Source organism: Phocoena sinus, chromosome 1, assembly GCF_008692025.1.
Source record: "Phocoena sinus isolate mPhoSin1 chromosome 1, mPhoSin1.pri, whole genome shotgun sequence".
Lineage (NCBI taxonomy): Eukaryota > Metazoa > Chordata > Mammalia > Artiodactyla > Phocoenidae > Phocoena > Phocoena sinus.
The window spans coordinates 153,015,072-153,041,718 of NC_045763.1; the positions used below are offsets into that span (position 1 = coordinate 153,015,072).

The 26,647-nt window shown below is 53.4% G+C and overlaps 1 protein-coding gene across 2 annotated transcripts in view; it reads left to right on the forward strand.

Moving 5' to 3' along the window:
* Positions 1-26,647, forward strand: part of PIK3C2B (phosphatidylinositol-4-phosphate 3-kinase catalytic subunit type 2 beta) — a 61,696-nt gene that overhangs the window by 22,450 nt on the left and 12,599 nt on the right. The window contains exons 3-23 of one of the 2 annotated variants that reach the window (XM_032638933.1): positions 2,355-2,455; positions 3,046-3,200; positions 3,418-3,538; positions 6,463-6,574; positions 6,730-6,809; positions 7,191-7,254; positions 8,728-8,874; positions 9,516-9,549; positions 10,382-10,577; positions 11,661-11,783; positions 15,224-15,391; positions 15,953-16,064; positions 17,220-17,362; positions 18,666-18,854; positions 19,999-20,092; positions 20,230-20,324; positions 20,786-20,966; positions 21,748-21,855; positions 22,506-22,598; positions 23,390-23,519; positions 24,360-24,496. In XM_032638933.1, coding sequence (XP_032494824.1) covers positions 2,355-2,455; positions 3,046-3,200; positions 3,418-3,538; positions 6,463-6,574; positions 6,730-6,809; positions 7,191-7,254; positions 8,728-8,874; positions 9,516-9,549; positions 10,382-10,577; positions 11,661-11,783; positions 15,224-15,391; positions 15,953-16,064; positions 17,220-17,362; positions 18,666-18,854; positions 19,999-20,092; positions 20,230-20,324; positions 20,786-20,966; positions 21,748-21,855; positions 22,506-22,598; positions 23,390-23,519; positions 24,360-24,496 — 2,583 coding nt within the window. Of the gene's footprint in view, positions 1-2,354; positions 2,456-3,008; positions 3,201-3,417; positions 3,539-6,462; positions 6,575-6,729; positions 6,810-7,190; positions 7,255-8,727; positions 8,875-9,515; positions 9,550-10,381; positions 10,578-11,660; positions 11,784-15,223; positions 15,392-15,952; positions 16,065-17,219; positions 17,363-18,665; positions 18,855-19,998; positions 20,093-20,229; positions 20,325-20,785; positions 20,967-21,747; positions 21,856-22,505; positions 22,599-23,389; positions 23,520-24,359; positions 24,497-26,647 lie in introns of both variants that reach the window. The other variant, XM_032638941.1, reaches the window with a different exon arrangement.

Consider the following 26,647-nt stretch of genomic DNA (forward strand, 5'->3'; position numbering starts at 1 on the left):
GTATATAGTATAAAATAGAAAACTGTCTGCACAGAAGCATGGCGTAGGTTCCAGGGCAGCTTTGATCTTTTTCTGGTTTAAAAAGTGTCAGCAACATCTCCATGGGCGGGACCTGAAGCCTGCTTTGTGTTTTGCACTTGGAAACCCTGACCCCAGGGGAGCCGAGAGGTACCCCTGTGGCTGATGAGTTCTGTCCTAACAGCTTTCCACCTCATTCCCTCCCTGTTTCCTCCTCATCCATTGTCTAAGGGACACTGGGGCTTTCCCACCTTGTGTCCCAGCAGTTGGGATCCTTCACAACTCTGGAAAAGCCACGTGGTCCTTCCTTCCTGTGCTTCGGCTAAGCGAGTCCCCCAGAGCAGAGGCAGCTCCTGGGTTAAGTCACAGCTCTAGAGCACAGGGCTTTTTAAAAGACTTGCTCTGAGAGGTGGGGCTGTTCCTGCTATTTATAGGGACAGGGAGATTCTGTTCTGCACAGCTGGGCCTGCTTGCGCAGCGGCAGGCCACCCTGGTAGGTGGTCACCTCCGTGGCTCGCTCTCCTGCTTCCCCCCCACTCCCTCACCCTTCCCCCATCCCCTGTGTGTTATCAGAGTTCTGGGAGGGAGCTTGGTCCAGAGTCTCCTTGAAGAAGCTAGGGCAAAGCAAAAAGCCCTTGCCAGTTCTTAGGGGGAAATGCGGCCTTGGTCTTCCCCACCCCGGCTTGGTGCAGGGGCTCATCCCACTGGGAGGGGGGGCCCCTCGGGCTCTCGACCCATACCACCGCCCCGCCTTCGCCGGGCTTCCAGCCGGAGGGACCCACCTTATCCCAGGCCTGTGGAGCCAGCTAAGGAAATGGTTGGCTCCAAATGCCAGCCTGGTACCCCTGCTGCCAGCCTCTGCCCTGCAGATCCCCCCAGCCAGCATCGGGCGATGCCATCAGGGCCTGCCAGCAGGGCAAACGTAAGTGGCTTTTGTTTTCTTATGGAGCCAGTGAGTGGTACTGAAAGGCATGAAAATGGCCTTCAGTCACCACTCTGTTCTCCACCCTCCTTGCCTTCCCCTCCTCTTGCTGTCTCTCTGTCTCTGTCTGTCTCTGTCGCTCTCTCTATCGCTCTCACTTTTGTGGGTTAGTTGCTGACAGTGGTACTATTGTTTTGACTGGGACACAGGCATGAACTTGGCAGAGCCAGGGCCTCCCATGCCAACTGCCCCCACGGCTACCCTCCCCTCTCTGCACCCCCTCCATGCTCACCCAGGGTAGCAAGGCCAATGAGAGAGGGTCACTCAGAGGAAACAATCTGGATATTCAAATGAGGAGCTCAGTTGCTGCCATCTGCCCCGAGGGGGCGGGGAGGACAGGAGAATAGCCAGGGGGAGGCTGAGAGGTGAGGCGTTGCGTGTGTGCACACTGGCTCCCCGGAAGTATCCGCCTTTACCGGATGCAGGCCGGCACTCTGTCAGAGCTGTCACCTCATTCCCTTGCAGTGGCCTCCCTGGTGGCTCCGGGCAGGCAGGCCGAAACCTGCCACGCACCAGCTCCTCCCTGTGGCTGTGCTGCAGGCCTTGTGCGAGGGCTGCTTTAGAACTCCTCATGGGTGACTGAAAACAGCTCTGTGGTGGGAGACAGTTTGAGGTCTTGTCTGTGAGAATCCCCACCAGCACACACATGTTCTTGGACAGGAAGTGGGGCCCAGGGAGGCTTCCTGACATTCCAGCTGTTGGGGACCAGAAGACTTGAGAGCCAGGAGGAGCTAAGCCTTCTTCCCGGTTCTTTCCTGCCCAGAAGGCTGCTTTGACGCTCTCTTCCTCAAGTAGTGCTTACTGGGAAGACACATGTGTCTGAGTCATTGCCTCCATTCACGGTCTCTCGGTCTCTCTCTGAGTTGGGTCCCTGGGGCTTACTGTGGATGTTGGAGCTTTGCCCAGGGCTCAGCTTCCCTGGGGACGGTTTGGGCAACCCACTTGCTCTGGCCTCAGTGGTGGGACGGGGAACAACGGCTGTCTGCTCAGCTCCCCTCCACGCCTCTGGGAGCATCCCCCAGAAAGCCAGCCCCACGGCCCAGCGTGCCGGGAACCGCCTGACCTGCAGGGTTGAGCTTATTAGACACTGGCCTCTCGGGAAGGAGGTTCGGCCACACTCATGTCCATCCCACCCAGGCTTCCAGACTCAGCTGAGACATCAAGTACGCCTTCACCTTGGCTCTTGGTCGGCCAGGACGGCAGATAAATACATTCCTGGATTTCCCACATGTTTTTTATGCCCCTTTCACTGGAAAGTCTTTACACCTAGAGTTTAAGAGTTTAGGCCTAGGAGCCTGCGGGAAGGGGATGGCATGAGGGAAAAGGCACTGAGTAAGTTGCTCTTCTCTTAAAGGTGGGCTCCCGGCCCCACGCCATCGCCAATGGCCATGAGTTGTTTGAGGTCTCAGAGGAGAGAGATGAAGAAGTTGCTGCGTTCTGCCACATGCTGGATATGTAAGAGTTAAAGACTGGGGGGTTGGGGGGGGGGTTGTGGGCGCTGGGGAGGAGAGTCACCCCTTTCAGAACTTTCTAGGGAGGAAGAAGAGCCATATTTAATACATCTCAATTTACAACTATGGGATGCTTCCTGCAACCGATATTTGCAGGTTTTTTGGAATCTTAGAAGTTTCACACTTTGGACAAAATTCAGGAAACCTTGATCTAACAGGCAAATTGTTCCAATCACTTCAGGCTCCGTTGCCTTTAGGAACAAACACACCCCAGATGGAGATAAGAGTGTAATCTTATCTGGGGCTAAAAGAGAAAGGAAGTGGAAAATTTTTCCGTGGAAAGCTGTGTGGTTTTAAAACTATCCTTAAGGTTCAACTCAGCTTGGGAAACATTTTGCAACTGTAACAGATGTATCAAGAACAGGGTTTCCCCCAGCTGCTTCCCCACTGCCCCCATCCTGGCCCACAGACCCACGGGCTGAGTGGGGACGGAGGGGTCCTTGGGCCTCAGGACGGGAGGTCCCAGCAGGCCTCTTGTTGACCATTCTCTTCTGAAGGCACAGCGACGGTCCTTCTCCCTCTCTTCCTGCACAGCCTCCGATCTGGCTCTGACGTCCAAGACTACTCCCTCACTGGGTATGTCTGGAGCACTGTCACCCCAAGCCCAGAGCACCTCGGGGATGAGGTTAACCTGAAGGTGACCGTGTTGTGTGACAGCCTGCGGGAGCCACTCACTTTTACCTGCAACTGTAAGTTAGTGGGGAGTCGGTGTGAGCATCCCTAAAGGTGGGGCAGGGGTGACGGTGTTTTGACCGTGTGGGGTCTTTTGCTGTCGATTCCCAACCCCAAACTGTGTGTTTGCCTGCTTTATCTGGTTGTTGATGGCTCTGGGGGACGGGATCGGGATGAACCCCGCCTGCCCCAGTGCCCCCCCCCTCATTGCTTCCCCTGCCTCGCCCCTTGCAGGTTCCTCCACTGTAGACTTGCTCATCTACCAGACCCTGTGCTATACCCATGATGAACTGAGGGGTGTCGATGTGGGTGACTTCGTGCTAAAGCCCTGTGGGCTGGAGGAATTCCTGCAGAAGTGAGCGTACTGGTTGGGACAAGCGGGCAGGAGGTGGCACCTGCCTTCTGGGTAGTAGGCTTCTGAGGGGGCTTCACCGGGGTGGTGCTGGGCTCGAGGCCTGGGGCTGGCAGCTCCCTGCCAATCCCACAGTCAGGACTCCTGCTTTCTGGGCATACTGTCAGCCACGTCATACTTTCCCCAGGAGCTCGGTCTTCCAGCGGGGTTGGCTGGCTTCCTGGGCCAAATCTGCTGTGGAAAGAGCTTGGAACTGGGATTAGACAAAGACTAAGTCGTATCTGCTTGCAGACTTCTGCGTGCGGAGGGATGTGTGTATGGGGGCGGGGGAACTATGTGGGGTAGCTTCTCCCACCCTAGATTATGTGTGGGGTCTTTGTGGCCAAGGGCTGGAGGAGGACTGGGCAGAAGCGCCCTGTGGAACTAGCGGTAAAAATCCCGGTTGCTCTCTCCTCCCCCTTCCCCTGCCGACAAGCCTTTCCCCCACTGGCACGTGCAGCTGGTTATGCTCCTTACCAAAGGCTCGCCTCCAGCGCCTCTACCTCCAGTGGCAGCAATCCCCTTTCCACTGCCCTGGGACTCTGGGGTGCTGGGGTGGTGGGAGGGCGGATTGGACCCCTCAGGTGGTACAGCTGTGTGGCAGGCTGTAGAGTTAGCCAGAGGCCAGCGGATAAGGAAATGAAGAGAGCTGCTTTCCTCCCTGAGCTTCCAGTTGCCTACTGCCCACTACTACTGGCCACTTGGTGAAGCAGATCTTGGGAGTGGGGAAGGAGAGGCCGGTATCTCAGGTCTGAGGAGTGCGCGATGAGGGCCACCACTTGCTTTCTCTTATATGCAGGTCTAGATGCAAGGATGGTTGGTCTATGGCTAGAGCAGTTCTTGGCTGGTTTCTTTAACCTTAGGGATATTGTGGGCCCTTCCTGGCCTCTGTGCCCTCAACTGGAAAACTGAGAGAAAAGAAGGGGGCGGGGCCCTACGTGGCACACCTCCAGGGAGCACGGTTCAAATGTGTATCGCTCTGCCCTAGAGGAATAGAGGGGGCCCCAGATTCAGGGGCTCCTGGCGAAGAGCACCTGCCGCTGTTGTAAGGGAGCAAGGGGCATAATGGGTCACATCAACACAGCCGGTTTGGGTCCCAGTTGCCACTTGCTAGTTGTGGAGCTCTGACCCTCAGCTGCTTCTGTACAATGTAGCGAGGGTTAAATACGAGGATCACGCAATGAGCGGTCAGTAAATATTCCCAGGGAAGGACCAGTCCAAAGAGAGGATGCGGATTAGATGGATACCGTCATTTCCCTTGCAGCCCCCTAGCCTTTGAACCCCCAAGTCCAGAGGTGGTAGATAAGCCGTCAGCTTCTGACATCTTGCCAAGACCCAGGTGGAGCGTTCCAGGCGAGGTGGAGAAGGATTGTTGGTCCTAGGGTCATGCCTCTCCCACTCTAACTTGAATGCACACAGAGGAAGGCCTTCCACCGAGAAGGGCAAGCAAGTCCCCGGGGGACCTGTGTCCATCACTCTTGGTCCAGGAGCCCCCTCCTCCGCCAAGGCTCTTCTCTTCCCACCCACGCAACAGAAAAGCCCAGACCCCCAAGCACAAGATAGCTGCCTTGGGTGGGGGTGAAAAGGACCCTCTGGGGGTTCCAGAAAGCTGCTAGCTCCCAAGGAGGCCCTGTGTTTCCTACTCTTGCTCAGAAAAGGGGCTGACGCTGAGGGGGAGTGGCGGGTCCAGGATGCAGGCTGCTCTCAGATAAGAACCTTGAGACAGTCCCCGGGGAGGGTTGGGTTTCCTGCCACCTCCCCCACCCCTGACGTACTCTTCCTTCCTCCTGGGGCACTCCCACCAGCCCCACCCCACAGCCCAGCCTCTCCCACCCCCAGGTTTTGGCGGCAGCTCAGTCTCAGCAGGTTGGGGTCTAAATCAGAGGCTTGGCGCCTCCGGATGTGGAAAACCCACTTACGTCCTAGCTGGACTGGACTGGCCTCCGGCCCAGGCACCTCTGTCGGCTTCTGCACAGAGCCCTATGCTTTGCTCCTTTCCTCTCCATTTCTGGCCTAGATTCCCAGCTCTGCTGAGGAAGGAAGTCCCTTTCCGGCTTCTGTTACCCAGCTGCTGGGACATGGCCCAGGCCTGCAGTGCTGGCCTGCAAGTGGGACTCAGCCTGCCCCTTCTCCTCAGCTTCCTTTCTGCCTAAGGTGTGATCTGGAGGGAGGAAGGGGCTGGATCACCGAGGGACTCCCTAAGCCCCCTTCTCTGAAACGTGGGGGTGGGGCAGGGGTCTAACCTGAGCAGTGGGAATAGCACGCTGGTAGTCTGTAGAGATTTACCTTGTTATTCACAATCGCAGGACCCACAGAGGGAGGTGAGAAGCAGCACTTTGATGGGTTAGGGATAATAGACCTGGAATCTTGGTGGGTTTGGTTGGTTGGTCTCAGCACCCAGTTGGTAATGGTGGGGGATGTGAGACTTAGGATCACAGTGCTGGGGGGATATTGTCACCCATTGAGCTCCACACCCAAGCCTGAGCACAGGCTGGCTTCTGTTGCGTCCTATGTACCAAAGCCAAGAGGATGGGGTTTAAACGCTGCCCCTGAGAAATCTCTTTGTTCTCCCCTCCCTCCAGAAGTTCCCACCCCTAGAGTGAACCAGTGATAATGGTAATAAATACCTAGGAAAGTCATTGTTTGTACAGACCAAGGGTTAAATGTAATAGGTGGCATTTCTTTAGACAGACCTCTGTTTCTTTCCCCAAGCTCTACCATGACATCTCCTAAGAGCTAAGGTGGGGGTACATGACAGGTATACTCCCCCTTCACCTTTCCTCCCCCTTCCTCCTGTTTGTCTCTCCCTGAGGCTAAGGTATGCATTTCCCTTGAAAGTCCCAGTGAGTCCCCAGAATGCTAATGGCCTTGTCCCCCTGTCCCACCAGCAAGCACGCCCTGGGCAGCCACGAGTATATTCAGTACTGTCGAAAGTTCGACATCGACATTCGGCTACAGCTGATGGAGCAGAAAGCTGTACGCGGTGACCTGGCCCGGACGGTTCGTGTGTGGTGGGGCGGCTGATGGCTGCGTAGGGATGGGGAGGTAGTGGGCAGAGAGAGGGTGATATGGAATACATTGGGCGGACATGGGGTAGTAGCACTGGGCTGTGATACAGGCACCACCCTTCTCTGAATAGGGCACTTCTTACACAGGTGAATGATGACCAGAGCCCCTCCACCTTGAACTACCTCATCCATCTGCAGGAGAGGCCAGTCAAGCAGACCATCAGCAGGTGAGAGTGGGTACCATCTTGGATGTGGCCCAAGCAGGAACCGTGAGGGGACCCTAGCAGATACCCTTGCTTGCCTTTATGCCAGGGCCAGGGGTTCTTGCAGGTGTTGGGGCCCAAGAGTCTTAGAGGAGAAGATCCCCACTTCAGGGTATGTTACATCTCTTCCCTCTAGTCCTTTACCACATTCTCCAGGTAGAAGGTAGCCAACTAGAAAGCACTTGCCGGCCTTCAGTCTTCATGGGACCTAAGGGAAGAGTGGGAACCCGTTTAAGCCAGAGTCTGATTCCTGAGCTGTGGAGAAGGAGGGCGAGGATGGGTCTTCCAGTACACTGGGTCTATTCTGACATCTTCTATGACCTTTCCCTGTCCCCACCTCCCCAGGCAGGCCCTGAGTCTTCTGTTTGACACTTACCACAATGAGGTGGATGCCTTCCTGTTGGCTGATGTGAGTACAAATTCTGGGGCTGGCCCAGCTGCCCAACGCTCCCTTCCTCTCCTCCAGTCCTCCTGGGATCAGCTAACACTGGGGATCTGGAGTAGATACTGAAAATCTATTAGCAGAGCACTTCTTTTCATTCCCCTAGCACATGGGCAAACCACGACTGCCAGCTCTTGGGCAGCCGGCAAGTGTGTATAGAAGGGTTGTGCTCCTCTGTAGAAGTAGGTCAGGAACCGTGCCCTGATCCTATCTCTGGAGCAGGGCATCTTCAAAGCTAAGGGACGTAGAGTTGTCGCCCTGCCGCTGAACTTCAGCGTGCACTGGAGTGTGCCTCCTGTGAGCAGGGCCCAGGAACCTCTGATTTGAGAGGTTCTGATGTGCTGGTGTCACAGGTGGAAAACCGTCAGGAGGTGGAGGGTCCCAAAGGTAGGGAAGGGCCAGGACTCTCCTTACGTGGATTCACATGGAGTTTTAAGCCTCAAAACCATGAGAATAAACATTTGCTCCACATGTCGTGAAGCTGAAGAAAATCAGACAGTGACCTTCAAAAACAATCCCTGTCTCACTGATCCTGTTATAGTGGTCACATCCTTTTGGGAGAGTTCAGCCTTGTATCTAGCTCAGCCCTCCACCGACTACCAGAATCCCTTCTCTAGCAGCCTCTGCTTGAAAATTTACTGTGATGAGAGGGGAGTTCTCCGCACACCTTTTTTTGCACTAGTCTGGCCCTCTGTTAATGGCTACTGTGGATGGAGAAGCATAAGAATTGTCTTAGCCTTCAGGGAGCTTGTGTTCCTGCCAGAAAAATGGAATAGTAACGTAAAGCTATTAGTAGACAGAACAGGTTGGTAATGAGTTAATCAGGGGCTCTTGGAGAGTGATAGAGAGGGGGACTGTCCAGGGAAGGCTTGGGGAAGGAGGGTGGAGTTTAGCTGGTCCGTGATTTGCATTTACTTAGGTAATCAGGGTAGGACAGGTAAGGGGATTCCAAATGAGAAAACTGCAGGAGCCAAAGTGCAGAGGGCAGGGCATGGCCATGGTCTGAGATGAGACCCATCTGGACATTCTTGACAGTAGTAGGAGAAATAAGGCTGCATGGGCAAGTGGGCCCTCAGTGTGATCTCTTTCATCCCCCTGCTAGTCCCTGTGGATGGATTTTATTGAAACTGCATGTCTCTGGGGGAGACCCTGCATGTGTTTGTATAGTATAAGCAGACTGTAGCGGACAGAGGGAGGCTGGGAATAAGAGGAGGTTCAGGCAGCATGGCTGAAAGCGCTGGGGAACGTGGGCTTGGCTCCTTTAATTCAGCAGGAGCTGTGTGTGGTTCACTAACGCTGGATGTTTGAAAATAAAGCATGGATTCCACTGGTTACTCCTGAGAGTCACGAGCCGCTACTCCTCCCGGCTCATTCCTTCAACACTGTGGGTGCTGGAGGCTGAGTGCTAGCCTGCCAGCCTCACTGTGCCGCCTCCCACAGGGCGACTTTCCACTGAAGGCCGACAGGGTGGTCCAGTCCGTCAAGGCCATCTGCAACGTCCTAGCCGCTGTGGAAACTCCTGAGATCACCAACGCTCTCAACCAGCTGCCCCCCTGCCCTTCCCGAATGAAGCCTAAAATTCAGAAGGTAACGGGGCCCAGAGCACTAGCGTGGGGAAGGAGGAGAGGAAAATTCCCCGGAAACCAGGTGACTAGGTGTCCACTTACTAAAAGACTCTTCTCTCAACCTCCATCTTTTATGTTTGAACATTCAGTCACAGAGTTTTGGGGAGATAGATGCCAAGTGTGTCACCTCTTCCTGAGGATGAGAGTGGGCTAGGATCTCCCCCCGGGACTGATTGCCGGGATCCCAGGCCATCAGAGGCTTTGTTCACGGTCACTGCGGCGCTGCCTGCCAGTTTTCGTACCCAGCAGGGTACAAGACCAAAATCTGCCCCGAGCCGGGGATTTGGGACTCCGCAGTGGGGGCTGTGTGCCGTGCAGACGGGGCCAGCCAGCATGATAGGTGCTGTGACCTGTAGTGGGGTAGCCTGAGGGCTGGCGTGTTTCATTTGGGTGGACACGGTGATTTTATCCTCGGTCTGGTTCACTGTCCCATCACACGAATCTGGTACAAACTGTTACTCTATCCTCCCTGGGGAACCTCTGCTCCTCAAATTTCGGTCCAGTCTGGTCCAGATGAGCACAGCTGTGAAAAGCCCTTCTTCCAGCTGTGATGGAAAAGGCCACGGCCCTGAAGCTCCCCTCCCTCTCCTTTTTCCCCAATAGGATCCCACCGTCTTGGCTGTGAGGGAAAACCGAGGTAAGGGAGCTGCTTTCCTTCATCCAGAAGGGGCAGCTGAAAACTGCAGTCTCTGCCCAGATTCCTTTTTCTCCCTGGCCCCTTTGATTTATGGGTCCAGGTCTGCCTCTGTGTGTGTATGTGTGTATGTGTTTTCCTATATGAGGCGTGGACGCAGCTGGAGAGCACATTTCTTTCCACAGAATGTTTTCTAGTTATTTTTACTAGTTATTCCTGTGGTGTCCCTGGGAGATGGTGATGAGGCGGTGTAAGTGTGAGGGTAGGCGTGGTGGGGCAGAGTTAGCCCTGGGTTCCAGATGGAAAAACTTTCACTTGGGTAGGTTGTGAGCTCCTAACCCCTGTGTTTCCAACTTTGAAGGGGCCTGGGGAGATGGTGATAAAGAATTTTTCCCTAGGATTCCCCCTTAAGTCTTGCAAGCAGAATGTTGCCCTGCAGAGCTCGTATCTCTAGGATTCTTGGTCAGTGATTCCCAATGTTTCAGATTTCGTGGACCAAAAAGCATTATTTTGGGGACCAACATAGAATTATCAGTTTTTATTTTACGAAGCAATGACTTCTTTTAAGTAACTGGTAACTATTATTCCCACTACTTCCTAAAAGAAAGGACATTTTACACTAAATAAGTAGCAGTGCGTAAAAATGAGGACAATTTTAAAACTGAGTATCTGTCATTTTATGAGAAGCTCGTGATGTGTTCCTGCTTCATCACAGATGGGTGACTGGCATTTGGGGACTACTGTCCTAGGGTATCCCACCTTAGCCAGTGCCATGACAATGAGATGGGGCTTGTTGAAGCCTCACTATTCTTCCTCTATCCCCTTCCTTTCACAGAGAGGGTTGTGGAAGCCCTGACAGCTGCCATCTTGGACCTGGTGGAGCTGTACTGCAACACGTTCAATGCAGACTTCCAGACAGCAGTGCACGGGAGCCGCAAGCATGATCTGGTCCAGGAGGCCTGCCATTTTTCTGGGCCCCTGGCCTTTACGGTCTATGCCACCCACCGCATCCCCATCATCTGGGCTACCAGGTGAGCACTGGGCTGAATGGCCTATAGGGAGCAAGTTGAGTTAGACTTCAGGTGGCTTTTCCTGTCCGCACGTGACCCCACTGTCCTAAATTTAGGATCTGTGGCCTTATGGTGCGCTGTGGCTGAGGGCATGAGCCCACTGGGAGGGAGACTGACGTGGGCTGGGACATCCCAGAGGAGAGAGGAAAGGCAGCAGTGGTCAGATCTTGTCACTCCCTCTCAGTGATGGCTGCTCAGGCCTCCCTGCCCCGTCCGGTCCAAGGCCAGCTGATGGAGACGCTGCGACAGATGGCCGCTTCCCAGATCTGAGTGCATGCCTCACGGCCAATGACTGCACTCCCCTGCAGATGTACAATGGGAGGGGGCGGGGAGGTGGGAGATGACCCTTTGTCTGGAGTTCCCTAGGCCTGCAAGGGCGGGTGGAGGAGGACGTCAACTTGGTAATCCTGAGCTCCTCTCAGGGTCCCCCAGCATCCCAGGCCTGGGGGAATAGGCCTTTGGCTCCACCCGACCCCCCCCCCCCCCCCCCCCGCCCCTCTCTTCCCAGACCCCCTCTCCCTCCCTTCCCCTTCTCTCTTTGTTCCTCACTTAATGTATTCCTCTGGGCGATTGGCGGAGAACAAAGGAGGCAGCCTGGGAAACCAGGGCCTTCTCTGACCTCTTCTGTCAGGCACCTGTCGCGAGCTGCAGGGACTCCCATGTGTTGGCATTCATTTCAGCATATGTCGTTTTTCATCCCCCACGCTTCTCACCTGCGCATGCGCATGTGCGCAGGCGTGCCCCCGGACACCCCATGGGCTGGAGCTGGTTCTAAGGAGGAGGCTGCATGGCTGCTTCCCAATAAAGAAGGGAGAAAAACCGAGGGCTCAGCATGGAACCTGAAACTGGGCAGAGAGATCCAGATCGAGTTGCTTTTCCCGGAGCACACTTCCGCAAATCCGATTTGGCTGTCCTGTCCCCTGACCCCACGTTCCAGCCCCACAGATCAAGAGTCTTACAGGGGAAATGGAGTTTGGCATAGTTCGGGTGACTGCGATGAGGCCTGGGAGCTGAGTGTCCTGACCTACGCCCTTTCTCTTGTAGCTATGAAGAGTTCTACCTCTCCTGCTCCCTCAGCCATGGCGGCAAGGAGCTGTGCAGCCCCCTGCGGACCCGAAGGGTTCACTTCTCCAAGTACCTCTTCCACCTCATCATCTGGGACCAGCAGTAAGACCTCCCGCCAGGCTCCAGTGCCCACTGCAGACCCTCTCAGCCTCCTGAATGCCCAGATTAAACCAGGCTCTGTCACGAACCCTAACCAAACAAGCCATTCAGACTCTTGAGACTCCACTTCCCTATCTTAAATGGGGACAAGTGTAATTTCTACCTCTCGAGTTGTTATGAGTTTCCAATGAGAAGTATCCATAAAGGCTTGTTGTAAACCATGAAGGACCATATAAACATTAGTTTTAATAATAATTCATTGTTTTGATCTTGTCTCCCTTAAAAGGTTTAACTAGTCTGAGGGAGTCTCATCTTCTCCCTTCTTCCTAAAGTTCCCATGGAAGAGGGAGACGGCACCATGCTTTCTCCCTTATAGATCTGGAAGGGCAGGCTGCCTAGAGGGAAGACTAATGGGCTTAGAGCTATAGGAATAAGGCTCTATTTCTAGCTCTGTCTCTAGTCATATGTTCTCTCTGGCCTCTTTGGGCCTCAGTTTCTCAAACTGTAAAATGGGGACATTTGTTTAACTCAGAGGCAGTTGTGGCACGGAAATGAGGTAAGACAGGTTATAAATAGAAACATGAAAACACAAGCACAAGACAGTATTAACCACCGTTTATTAACAGTAATTTGCTGTCCGGAAGGTAGGCATCAGCCAAGCAGAACAGGAAGGAAATGGAGGCCAGGCTGCCTCGATGGTGACACTGCAGGAGTGTGTGTGCCTCGTGCCTTTTCTGTGCTGCTCCATCCTCCCTCCAGACAGTCAGGAAGCGCCTTGTTTGCTCCCCGCAGCTTCACTTTCCCAGACTGACTTAACCTCTGAGTCCTTATGTGCAGAGCAGAGCTGCAAATTCAGTATTTGGAGTGCGGGTTAAAGAGATTGAGGAGGGTCCTTGGGGAGGCCAAGGATACCAAAATAGGTGGATGGAGAGTCTGTGGAAATCCGGGGAGAGGTGGGCCATTTTACAGACGGCCAACGGGAGAGGCAGACCTTTTCTCCTGTCTTCACACGTTTATGATTCTTAGAGCAATAAAGGTATAAATGAAGTCCTTTAATTAAACCATCACCAGAGCAGGAGAGACTCCTTGGAGGCTGAGGATGGCTGCATTAAACGGCTCCCGAATTTCACCATCCCCTTGGGATTCTCTGGCCTCAATTACTACGTGCTTTATAGCGCTCCAGCCCAGGCAGACCTCACAATGAGCCTTAGACCCTTTCCCCACGGAGTATCAGAGGTGTGGAAGCAGCCCAGCATGTCCCACCTCAAGCTGCCTGCTCTGTGGTCTCATTCTACTCCCTGTCTGAATCTCTGCCTCAAATCCCATAGGGCTGCTATCCTTCCTAGAGCCTTGTGGAGGGTGTCATGTCAGCGCTGCCCCTCCAGATGCCCCGTGGCACCTTCATGATCAAGACCAAGGCATGTGGGGGGAGGCAGTACAGTGTAGGCTTTGGGTGCCATCATCCTCTCCTTCTCACCGTAGGTGCAACCTTGGGCAGGTCATTCAACCCAAAATGGACATGGTAATAGGGCCTACCCTATAGGGTTGTTTGAGAGCAGTTGAGACACTGCAAGTAAAGTACTTGGCACAGTACCTAGTACATGATAAATGCTTTCTTCTTTTTCATCTTCGTTGTGTTCTGAGCTCTCTCAATTCTGGTTTCTCTGTTCCAAGTGACTGGCACAGTGACTAACACATGGGGATGTTTGTGCGTGAAAGTACTAAATGTATATAGCTCCGTTCCAGTGCAGTAACCACAGTGTCACATAGCAAAAAGCACCCAGTATATACACACATCACACAAGTGAAGCCATGTTCCCCTTTTCACTGATGAGGAAGCTGGGGCACAGAGGTGTGAGTAGTTGCCCAAGGTTGTGAGAGGCAGAACCAGGACTGGAACCGGCACATCCCAGGAATGCTGCCCGGAGGAGTCAGCCCCTGAGATGCACTGTTGAGGAATGGGTTGCAGAAGGGAGGAAGTTCAGGGCTACAGCTAACCTACTGGTTGTCCTGACTCACCCCAGGTGAAAGTCCATGGGGGAGGTTTTAGAATACCAGATATACCCAAGGGCTGAGGAGAAGGGGCCCTTGGTTGGTTCTAGGCATTATGGTTTCAGCTAGAAAGGCTCCTCACTCTCTTTTTCTCTGGATGCCCAGCTGGAAGCCTCTTCTCGGGTGAAAGAAGAAAGGGATCAGGGCCAGCTCCGTCTCCTCTTTGCTGTGGGGTCAGCTGATTGTCTCCCTCACTGTAGCAGCATGGGGTCAGCTAACTCTCAAAATAGGCCCATCAGCCTCGCTCTGCCACTGTAGCCAAGCCCTGGCCTGGCGTGTACGCTGGCTGCTGGCGGGGTCCTAATTATAGCTGTGGGCCCCCATGGTAGAGGCAGCCGGGACAGAGCAGGGCCCTGCCAGCCTGGCGGGAAGGAGAGAGTGCCTCACTTACGTGGAGATTCCCCTGGAGGAGTGAGGGGCAGCGGTGGAGGGAGGCTGCTTGATCATGAAACTGCTAACCTTGGGGGTGGCCGCCCCGCCTCTGTGCCCTCTGGCATAAAAGCTGCTGGGCCCTGGGCTGGCCAGAAGGGTGTGACAGTATGGACTTTGGCCCAGGGACAGCTTCCCCGAAAGGTAATGTGGGTCCTCCCTCTTCCCACAGCTCCCCTCCCCTCTCCACCCACCCCACCCCAGGTCCTTATCCTGAACTTGGAGGGAGTAGCCGGGTGTGATTCAGGCGTGGGAGCACGGGAGAGACCATCTGGGCTTGGGTACTGGCAAGGGCTTCGGTGTCAGTTCTTTGGGCCCCGCCAGTTTGCTTTCTCACCACCCAGGGACTTGGAGGAGCCCCTTCTTTTTATCCCTTTGGCTTTGAAAATGTTTCGGGGTGAGAACAAACTATTTGCGTCCAGTGGGTTAGGAGAAGAAGGGGACACGGGAGGACAGACAGGTGGGAGGGCCGTGGGGGAGGGTGCGCTGAAGGCGGAGATCATGCCGCTGCTTCCAGGCTGCTCTCAGCCGAAAGAGGTGGGGGAGGGTTGGGGATTGTTCAATGGAGAAGGATTGTCAAAAGGAGCAGCTTCTCGGTGACTCTGCAGAAATCCTAAAACAAGGGAAGGAGTGTGGCTGACGGTATGGGGCATGTAGACACCTGAACCCTAGGTGGCTCTGGCCAAGTGAGTTCTGTCTGGTCACTGTGGGTAGCCTCAAAATCAGAGGGTGTTTGTCTTACTCTACCAAGAGGCTGCAAAGACATATAGACTGTGCTCCTGCAGGCATCGAGTGGCGGTTTTGCCTGCAGTTTGGGATCTGTCCTGGTTCTGCAGGAAGGCTTATTACCCAGGGAGCATATCGGGAGGCCAAGTTCTCAGCCTCGTCTTGACTTCCTGGGCCACCTGGCCCTGGAAGCCACAGGGGTGGCACTTCCTGATTTGGTTTCCTGTCCTCCCTAGGATCTGCTTCCCTGTGCAGGTGAACCGGTTGCCTCGGGAGACCCTGCTGTGTGCCACTCTCTATGCTCTGCCCATCCCCCCACCCGGGAGTTCCTCGGAGTCCAATAAGCAGCGGCGGGTGCCCGAAGCCCTGGGCTGGGTCACTGCTCCGCTCTTCAACTTCAGGCAGTATGTGGGCCCAGGGCAGCTTGGCCTTGGCAGGGAGGAGGGGATAGGGAGAGAGAGGCCTGGCCGCTGCATGGGCCAATGCTTGGCCAGGTGGGGCTCATCGGCAGAGTCCAGAGGGTCCCAGCCCTGGTGGAGAGAACCAAGGCACAGGACTGGTGGCCAGCACAGTTAATGTAATCAAGAGCTACTGGGCAGGACTGGTGGGAAGGGGCATGGACATGCATGCTCAGGCAGCGGCGTCATCTGGTCTTGTCATTGGAAGGGCCTTAGAGGTCATCCAGTCCAGCTCTCTACGTCATGAAGGCATCCCTGCCACCAGGTCACCCAGACCAGGGAGGGTGTGGTTAGTTTAGGAAGGCTTCCTGGCGGCGGGGCGGGGTGGTGGGCGGTTTATAGGACTTGGAAGAAAGGGAAGGCTGTGGTCTGTGGGGAGAATGAGAGAGAGGAGTTGGGCAATGGCTTCAAGCAGAAAAGGCAGAGTTTTGGATAGGGAGAGCGGGAGGAGAACCATCTCCTTAGCGACTGGGTTTGTTGGCTTATCCCACCTTCCATCCTCCTTAGAGTCCTGACCTGTGGCCGGAAGCTTCTGGGCTTATGGCCAGCAACACAGGAAAGCCCCAGTACCCGTTGGAGTGCACCTAATTTCCATCAGCCAGATAGTGTCATCCTGCAGGTGAGACCCCAGCCTCTCCCTCCCACCGACCCATCAGGACCACTCCGGAGTTGGCTCCATGTTTTCCCTTTGAGGTTTGGGCTGGGGCAGTAGGAGAAGGTGCGGAACTTTGCGCGTGGGATCATGAGACTGAAGCAAGTAGGTGAACGTGGTTAGACCCGGAGTGGGAGGGCAAGTTCTGCGGAAGCTGTGTCCCATCTCCTTGAGGTTAACTGATTTCAAGGAGCCTGAAGGCAGGGTCTGAGACCCTTGCCAACCAGGGCTCAGCTCTTCAGAGTTCCTTATATTGAACCCTAATATTACTAATCTGAGCCATCCCCTCTTGGGGCCCATGGGGAAGCCCTCCCCACAGCCACTCAGTGCTCTAGTGGGGTGGACCCATTCTCTGGGGACAGGAGGAGCTGGTCAGGTCCAAGGTCTAGTTACCGTTTCTGGTTCCTTTTCTTGTGGTCATGAGATGCTTTGGTACGGAATATGGAATATCAAAGTGGATACAGAATGAAAGCTCCAAGAGGCAGGCGTTTTTATCTGTCTTATTTACTACTCTGTGCCCAGGGCCCAGAACAATGCTCGGTACATATTAGGGTTCAATAAACATTTCTTGAATGAAAGGATGTGGAACTCCCTTTGAGGACTGGCTCCCTGAGCTCTGACATCCATTTTAGAAGGATGAACATGGCAGCAGAGAGCAAGGGAACCCAGCATTGCAGGCTTCAGAGTTGGCGGAGCTCTCACCTGGCATGTGGTCCCACTTTCCATCAGGCAGTAGTGCCCTCCGAGACCACACTGAAGGCTCCCCAACCTCGGCGTGGAGGCTCCCAGTGGCTCAGCCTAATGTCACTTCTGTTCAGAGTTTGGCCTGGGGCCAGTCCCCTCACCTAGATGCATCTCAGCCCAACCTCTTCCTCACTTGACCGTTTTTCTTTCTCTCTCTTTGTTTCCTTCTCATTTTTCGCTGGAAGTTATAGCTGGAAGGGACTTTAGCGATCACCAAGTCCAACAAGGTTATTTTACAGACAAAGAATCTGAGGGTAAGGGAGGGAGGAAGGGAGGCAGGAAGGCTGGTGGGTAAAAGAAGAGCTGGAGACCCAGGTAGGTGGCAGCCCCATCCAGCTTCCTGTTCTCTCTCCTCACTTCCCTGATGTCATCTCCCAGATTGACTTTCCCACCTCAGCCTTCGACATCAAGTTCACCAGCCCCGCTGGAGACAAGTTCAGCCCCCGCTATGAGTTTGGCAGCCTCCGGGAGGAAGACCAACACGTGCTTAAAAACATCATGCAGAAGGAGTCCCTGTACTGGTGAGGCCCAGGGCATCCCCCATGTGTGACTCGGGCCTCCACTAAGTCTCTCGAGTTCTAACTGACCTTCTCTTACCTCCCAGCAGGTCCCTGTCCTCCTGCTTTGGGAGTCGAGGTGGGATAGGGTGGGCACTGCCGCCTAGGCAGGAAGTGGTGGAGAGAGGGCTCTGCGGCCCCCAGACGTTTTTCATGAGCTGACCTTAGGCAAAGTGGAGAGCTCACAGTCAGGATGTTAGATCTGGGAACACCCATCCCCACGATGGGGACTTGGCCCAGAATCAGCTTGCCAAGAGGACCAGAGCTTTGCCCCACCCCCAGATAAGCTGTGTACTATTTGCTGTCCATTGGGGCATCTGGCCGTTATGCTTACCACCCTGCCCCCACCTCCTGCCCCTTCCACACCCACAGCCTTTGCATTTCTCTGGCCCTGTCACTTTCCAAAAAGGATCAGGTGTCAAGGCAAGCTGGCAGCTGTCAGGGGTAAGCGAGTCCAAGCTGATCTCATCCTTGGGGCTACCTCTCTCACCAGGGTTGAAGAGGCTGGAGGAGCTGGTGGGATCTGGGCTCCTCCCCGGCCTGCTCTCTCCTATACCTCTGTGGCTCCTGCATGGCCCTTGCATGTGGCGGTTGGGGGAAATGAGAGAGATGGGGCTCATCTCTCTCCCTCGTGTCTCACCCAGGGCAGCCAGAATCACACCGAGTGACTGCAGACCTCCCCTGCCCCCACTCCTCTGCTGACCCCTTGCTTCATTAGCCCCTGAGCTCCCTTCTCCCATTAGACACCTGATCTCAGGCAAGGCCCAATTAGCTGCAGGTCCTATAAAACCTCCAGCTGGCCCCAGGAAGCCCCAGGAGGCCTCTCAGCTGCCCAGACCCTGAGCAGTGGGGACCACTGCCCTCTGGTGGCTCTACTTGGGAGTGATATCCGAAGGGCATCCTCAGGAGGGGTAGCGAATTCGGTGCCCTTGGCCCCTGCATGCTGCCTTGGTGTGAGATGTCCCTGAGTCAAGGATCAAAGATGCGATTTGGACCCTGGCTCCCAGAGTTTGCTTCACACATTGCAATCACTTAGGGATATTTTTTAAATTACCGATGGCTGCCTTCCCCAGACATTCTGACGTAATTGGTTTTGGGTGTAGCCTGGACAAGAGGCGTTTATAAAGCTCCTCAGGTGATTGTAACATGCTGCAAAGTTTGGCAACTACTGAACTGGAGTGTGTCGCATTCTCTTGGAGCGTGAGTACCTTACCCTCTGGCTGACTCTGCTGTCTCTCTCACCTCCCCCTACCACTTCCACCCCCAGGCTCACTGATGCTGACAAAAAGAGCCTGTGGGAGAAGCGGTATTATTGCCACTCGGAGGTGAGCTCACTCCCCCTGGTGCTCGCTAGCGCCCCCAGCTGGGAGTGGGCTTGCCTGCCCGACATCTACGCTCTCCTGAAGCAGTGGACCCACATGAACCACCAGGATGCCCTGGGGCTCCTGCATGCCACGTGAGTTGTAACACCCACCTTTCCTGACCACGTGTCCTTCCAGAAGCCAGGGCTTGGCACTGCCCATCACTGCCCTGGCCAGCCCTGGGGAGAATGGTCAAGTGGGCGTGGAAATTCAGGGCTTTTCCACTTCTCCTTTTCCCTTTCTTTATTTTATTCCACCCCCACCCCCCATGTTATATTATGAACATTTTTCAAACATACAACAAAACTGAGAATTTAATAGTGAACATCCATATTCCCACCACCTGAATTCTAACCATTCACATTTGTTATATTTGCTTTATTGTGTACGTACTGTCCATCAATACATCTTATTTTTTAATGCATTTTGAAGGAAATTGAGACATCATAACTCCTTCCTAAATACTTTAGCAAGCATAACATTAGCTAGAGCTCAATGTCTGTTTACGTTTTTTCTTTTGAGACAAAATGTACATATAAGTAAATGCCCAAGCCTTATGTGTACATTTGCCGAGATTTGACATGCACACACCCGTGTAACCCAAACCTTATCACTTAGTTCTGCTCTTACAGTCCTCTCTCCCTTCGTTCCTCTGGGGACACAGGCTCCCAGTCTCAAACCCCTAGAATGGTTTATTTTCTTCCACTCTTAGTAATTAAAATGTACCTGATCCATGTATTTTGCCTTCAGGACTCTTTGAGGCAAAGGTTTTGCTAATCTCTGCTAAACTAATTCTGGCTAGGTGTACTGGCTTATATATAATTTCATGATCTTTGTTATTTGCCTGGCAAGCTTTGCATTAAAAGGATGGTACCAAGAAACGATAATGCTTTGACCCTCACGAGGGCTCTTTGATGATGGGATTTCTGGCACAGTGGGAGTCAAGGAAGAGATCTTTGGGAGTGGGGTTGAGGACTTTGTCCCATTTTCTTTAACTCATACAGGGAGTGAGAGTGGCTTCCACGGCCCAAGCCTGACTCTGACCATGGGCCAGGGCCGTTCTCAAGGGTTGCGATCCAGCAAAGGTGTTTAGGTCTCTTCTAGTGGCTTTGGCAGATTCTGGGAGTCATTGCCATTTCTTCACCCATGGCTCTGAGGCCCAGGTGTGAGGGTGCTTGCTCAATCCTGTGCCTTAGACCCTGTGGCTGGATCGTCAGTGTCCTGGGCTCTGTTTTGCAGGTTCCCAGACCAGGAGGTGCGTCGTATGGCTGTTCAGTGGATTGGCTCCCTCTCTGATGCTGAGCTGTTGGACTACCTGCCCCAGCTCGTGCAGGTGGGTGAGCTGGCCTTCCCTCCAGTTCTGATGGTCCCACCCCCAGGACCCCAAGACAGACTGCATCCTGCAGGGATAGCAGTTGGTGTAGATTACAGGCAATCAACAAAGCCTCCTGTTCCCTCTCTCCTACACAGGCCTTAAAGTATGAGTGCTACCTGGACAGCCCCTTGGTGCGCTTCCTCCTGAAACGAGCTGTCTCTGACTTGAGAGTGACTCACTACTTCTTCTGGTAAAACTGTGTGCAGAAAGAGGAGAGATGGACACACCTCCTTCACTTGGGGGTGTTTTACTCTAAGCCTGCAAGGGTGGGGAGCTGAGCCATCTGGGTTGCTGTATGTGTCTGACTTACCAGGTGGCCTTGGGCCAGCACCTTTTCCTCGGGGGCTCTCAGCTCACCCGCATGGAAGCGCGGTGGGGATCATCCCTGGCCCTCCCCTGCACCCACGCACGGCAGAAATACAAGGAGAAACCAGATGCAGAAGGGCTTTGAGCCCTATTTAAAGACAGCATGGGCAGACTGAGATGTGGCTGAACGCCTCTGTATAAGTTCTGCATCCACAGCCTGTTTTCCTTCCCAAGTTTGGGGTGGGTTCTCCAGGGAGCTGGAGCTGGGTCTGACCACTCCCCACCCCCCGCCCTTGCCTGTTATCCTTTGAGTGTTCTGACTTCCCCCCTCCCTTTGCCTGGTAGGTTGCTGAAAGACGGCCTCAAGGACTCTCAGTTCAGCATCCGCTACCAGTATCTGCTGGCAGCCTTGCTGTGTTGCTGTGGCAAGGGGCTGAGAGAAGAGTTTAACCGCCAGTGCTGGCTTGTCAGTACCCTGGCCAAGCTGGCCCAGCAGGTCCGGGAGGCTGCCCCGTCTGCACGGCCGGTGAGTGGGGTGAGGCTGCCTCTACCCACTTCCGGTTCTGGGCCTCTGCAGCCAGTCATTAACTTCTTAGGCATCCTGACCAGCAGGATGGCACTTGACCATCTCTGGTGAGGGGCTGGAAAGAGGTGACTCCCTAACCTACAGGCTACAAACTGACAGTCTGCAAGCTGGATACAGCCCACGGAATGTGTTCTCTTTGGCTTGCGAAGTATTAAAATTTTTATTTAACTGTTTACCTTAAAGGCTAAGCCCAGTTGTGTAAGTTGTTCACTGCACAAGAGCACCCAGCCAGGGGGGGCAAGTGAGGGCTAAAATTCAGTCATACTTTGTTCACTGTGCTGTGAGCCACGGCTCAGGGCTGCTACCACCCGGAGGGGGCACCTTTATCTGTTTGCACAAAGGGGTTGTATTAGTCCAGTATTAGTGATCCTGGTTGCTAACATTTAAAAATTGGGAGATTGTGAAGTCTAGATGATTGGCTTTTTTGGCAACGGCCCAAGTGGCAACTCCTCCTTGACCTGTAGCCCACCCTCTCAGTTCACCGTGGGCTGCCTTAAGCTGTTCGGTCATCCACCCAGTCTCTATAGGTGTTTGGGCTGTGGCCCCGGCTGTGGTGTGGGTGGGGCAGTCTTCCTTCTTCACCGTCTCCAGGAGGTTGTCCACATCTCTCGGGTGACTGTTTCCATGCCAACCACTACTGGCACCCGCCCCTGGGAGAGGCCTGGCTCTGAGTGGAGCTTATGGGCCCCTCACCTCACCCCTGCTCTCCTTTCCCCACCAGGGGATTCTCCGCACGGGCCTGGAGGAGGTGGGGCAGTTTTTTGCCCTCAATGGCTCCTGCCGCCTGCCGCTTAGCCCCAGTCTGCTGGTTAAGGGCATCGTGCCCAGGGTGAGTGACTGGTGGGTTTGGGGCTCTTGGAGTGGGGAGGGCTCAGTGGAAGCCAGGTCCTCACTGACCTGGTTACTGAGAGAGATGAGGAAGAAAGGCATATGTGGGGCCTCTTGCCAACGCTAACGTGTATGGACTTTTACCTGACAGCTCTGCGGGGTGGAGGAATTGGGTTGGGGGCTGGGTAAGTGCCTCTGCTGATGGTGTCGGGGTTGAAGTCCAGGCTGGTGATGCTCCCACCTGTCATTCATCGAGCACGCGCTCTGTGCCTGGCACTGTTCTAAGTGCTTTCCTTCGGTTATCACATTTCATCCTCACGACTCTTAGGAAGTCGGTACTGTTGTGAGCCCCATTTTACAGAGGAGTAAACTGAGTTATAGGTGGGACACACGACTTGCCAGAAGTCGCACGACTAGTAAGTTGTGTGTGGAGTGAACTGAAGGGGTGAGAGAGACCAGGTGCAGGAGCTGAAGTCATAACAAACTGAACCAGGGTGATGGCGGTAGGGAGGGAGGGAAGGAATGTGGGCTCCGCAGAAATCTGGAAGAAACAATGAGCAGCAGCTGGTGGGAGCTGGAGAGGCCGTTTTCCTTCCTGGGCCTGGGCCTGGGCCACCCTGACCCTCATCACTACCCTCTCTACTGTGGCAGGACTGTTCCTACTTCAACTCCAATGCAGTCCCCCTCAAGCTCTCCTTCCAAAATGTGGATCCGCTGGGCGAGAACATCCGTGTCATCTTCAAGGTGAGGACGCTTCTCTCAAGCCTGGTGGGATATAGAAGGTAGAGAGAAGGAGAGGTGGGAATCCAAGGGTGGCAGAAGCAGCCTCGGGGCCATTCTCTTCCTGCTGGGCCACACTCATGCTGCCATTTTAGTGCGTGAAAGACTATCGGGTGAAAAAGGAAATAGATGAATTGTGTGTGGCCCCAGAGGGCTAGGAACAGTGCTGGGATGTGTAAGGAGGTAACTGACAGCTCAATGTCAGAAGCACTTTCTAGAAGGCAGAGCTACCTCAGCAGTGGAATGGATAAGGTGCTGACCTGGCTGTCCCTGGAGTACTCAAGCTGAATGACTATGGCAGGCGTGCTGAAGAGGAAATTCATAAATCAGGTGCAGGTTGGACTTAGATGAATCTTAAGGTCCCTCTAATTGGTACATCCATGATTCTGAGGAATAAAGGATAGCCTCAGAGCGGACGATCCAGTGGGGGAAATGAAAGGCGTGCGTGACTTAGTGACATATGTTTGTTGTGTCTAAGTTCCAAATCCAAGTTTTAAGGCTTTGATGGTCAGGAAGAAGAGGACCCTGACTTCAGTGCAAATGGGGACGTGGGGTTGGGGGAAGAGCTGGAACACCACACGGGCAAAGTGTGGCTCCTGGCCCATCTCTGGTGTCTGACCTGGTGTGAGCAGGTCTGAGTGTGAGAACTGAGCCAGTCCCTGGTCACTAGTCTGGGCCAAGTTCGCCCTCCTGGGAGATCTGGGAGCTGTCGGAAGTGGGGGAGGTGGTTCCGGTCACTGTCTTCCTCCATCCAGTGTGGGGACGACCTTCGCCAGGACATGCTGACCCTACAGATGATCCGCATCATGAGCAAGATCTGGGTCCAGGAGGGGCTGGACATGCGCATGGTCCTCTTCCGCTGCTTCTCCACTGGCCGTGGGAGAGGTCAGTAGGGAGTGGGCGGGGCGCTGACTGGGCGGCTGGCGTGGGGGGCATCCTTGCTTACTGCCCTTTTGCCATTCCCTGACGAGAACTATGTGCGTCTCCAGAAACATGAAAAGGGCGAGATTATCCCATTAGAAGCTGTGGAATGGCATTAAAAAAAGAAGGCCGAGGAGAGAGACTATTAGAAAATAAAGCAGACCTGGAGACATAACCAAGCATACCGTGTAGACTTTGTATCTGTAAACAGATACTTTTTGTAAAGTATCTGTAAACAGATACTTTCTGACACAGTTGGGGGAAACTTGCATGTAGACTGGGTTAGATCAGATCAAAGAATGGTCGTTGAATTTTTGGATGTGATAATGGCATGGTGGTTGTGTCCTTGCCAGTTATACTTGAAATACTTATGAGTGAAATGACATGTATGGGATTTACTTAAAAATACTCCAGCCACGAATGGTGTAGGCGGAGGGTGGAAGAGAAGAGGGGGAAGCAGGGCTGGGTCAGTGAAATAGATGAAACAAGATTAGCAAAGCGTTGATAATTTTTGAAACTGGTTTTGTGTGAGTTCATGATACCATTTCTTTATTCTTATACGTATTTGAAAATCCCATAGTAAAAGTTAAAACAAAAAAGGATCGTGGCTATGAGCTGGGGGGACCAAAGAGTCACAGCATGGAGTATGAAACCAGGGGAAGGATCTTTCCCCTTATTATCGGACTTTGTCCAAATGCCCTAGAGCTTAATTTATAGGGAAGCATCCAGCAAAGCTCTTGGAGTCCTCTCCTGACAGACACCTTCTCTCTGCTCTGGAGAATGACTTGATGTCTCCCCTCACAGGGATGGTAGAGATGATCCCCAACTCTGAGACCCTGCGCAAGATCCAGGTGGAGCACGGGGTGACTGGCTCCTTCAAGGACCGGCCCCTAGCCGACTGGTTGCAGAAGCACAACCCTGGGGAGGACGAGTACGAGAAGGTAGGATTGAAGCGTGGGGGTGAAGCTGGGGTGGGATGTGCGTGACTCTGGCACACTGTGTTCCCACAAGGCCCACACATGCACAGAGAAGACAGCTCAGCTTTATTGGGAGGAAAGAAACACTCTTGGTTGACTGGTGCCTCCAGATGTCTAGAGGTGGGTCAAATGACTTTTGTAAGCTGACCAAGAACATCCTCTGGTATCCAACTGGGAAGCCTTCGCTGAGTTCCTCTGGCAGATTGAGTTTGGAGGAGGGGACCCTCTTAGTCACGATCCTATTCAGGTCCTCCTGTGTCCTGCGAGGAGTCCAGTGGTGCTTTGCAGAACAAGAGTTGGAAGAGACTTTAGAGATCATTTTTTCCAACTCTTCTTTTCATAGATGTGAATTAAGACTCACTCATTTGTTCCCAGTTATGGAGCTGGTTTGTGATAAGCATGTAACCGGAAGCCAGGATTGAGGATAGATGTGAGACAGAGATGATAGAAAAGGTAGCTGACCTTCCTCAGGCGGGACTGTACTGGGTGGTAGGGCCTTGGTGACCTGCTGTGTTCTGTGGCTGGTCCACAGCTTCATGGCTCTTGCCTCTGGGTTAATTAAGTTTAGAGGAGAGAATAAATCATAATAACCAAGCTCATAAGAGAATGACCATAAACCAGAAGCGATCCATATACTCACTTATATTGATCAATGGCTTTTATCCCTGAAGGAGAACCTACGTGGGCAGCCAAATTATAATCAGAATGTTGTTTAGTGAACATGTAATTAGATGATCTTCCGAGACCTTAAATGTTTGCATTCCCCAGGGTTTAATTCCTAGCCTGCTGTGCTCTTTGTACTCTTCTCGTGCCAGCTCATCATCTCTTATTACTTTACCACCCACTTGCTGATGACTTCCAAAGCCATTCCCTCTGCCCTCTCTCACCACCCGGTTGCTGGACCTCTCCGCTTGTGTTTCACCTGTATGTCAAACTCAGTATAGGCAAAAACCGAGCTTTCTGTCTCTCCTTGTCCTCTTGAAACCTGCTTTATGTGTTTCCTGGAGGGTATGACTCTCTCTGTGCAGTCACCCAAGACAGAGCCATGAGTCTTCTTGATGTTTCCTTCTGCCTCTCCTCTGCTTTACCAAGCCCTGTTCCCCCGATGTCTCTTGAATCTGTCCTCTTCTTACCATTTCTTTCAGCCATTTGCTTTCTGTCCCCTGAACTACTGGACTGCCTCTCCTCCTTCCATTCCCATCCTCTGCTTGATTTCAGAGTCTTTTAAAATAAGGTGCAAACTGCTCATGTCACTCCTTTGCTCTCGGTTCTTCAGAGGCTCCCTGTGTCCTAAAAGATGAGTCCGTCATCCACAACATTGCCGCAAGGCCTTTTGTAATCCAGCCCTGCCTGCCCCTGTGGTCTCATCCACTGCACCTCCCCATCTTATGATAATTTATGCTGTAGTTGAGGGAGCTACTTGCATTTCTTCAATACCTTTAGACGATAGTATTTCCTTTGCCTGGAAAGCCCTTTCTTCCCTTTCCCATCCCTCAAAACCCATCCTCTGTATGTTGTAAATGTTAAGGTCCTCTACCCTTGGAAAGGAGTGATATTGTTTCCTCCCTCCCTCAACCCTATATACTATTTATACTAACATGTATTTTTCAGGTATTAAGCAGCCACCATACAGAAGCACTGTGCTTGGTGCTGGAATTATGATTACTCCTTGCCAGTATAATAAAGAGTCATAATAAATATTATATAAGCTTGTACAACAAGAATACACACAGAGGGCTTCCCTGGTGGCGCAGTGGTTGAGAGTCTGCCTGCCGATGCAAGGGACACGGGTTCGTGCCCCGGTCCGGGAAGATCCCACGTGCCGCGGAGCGGCTGGGCCCGTGAGCCACGGCCGCTGAGCCTGCGCGTCCGGAGCCTGTGCTCTGCAACGGGAGAGGCCACAACAGTGAGAGGCCCGCGTACCGCAAAAAAAAAAAAAAAAAAAAAAAAAAGAATACACACAGAGAGAAACTAACTCAGTGTCTCAATGTTTAGTATCAGTCTTTCAAAAATAGCTCTCAGCTCTTCTAGTCTTTCTGTTAGAATGATGCTGGTAGTTTCTTATGGTGCCTTCCAGGAGGAAAGAACTAGAGATACTTGTCTCTTGGCCACCTA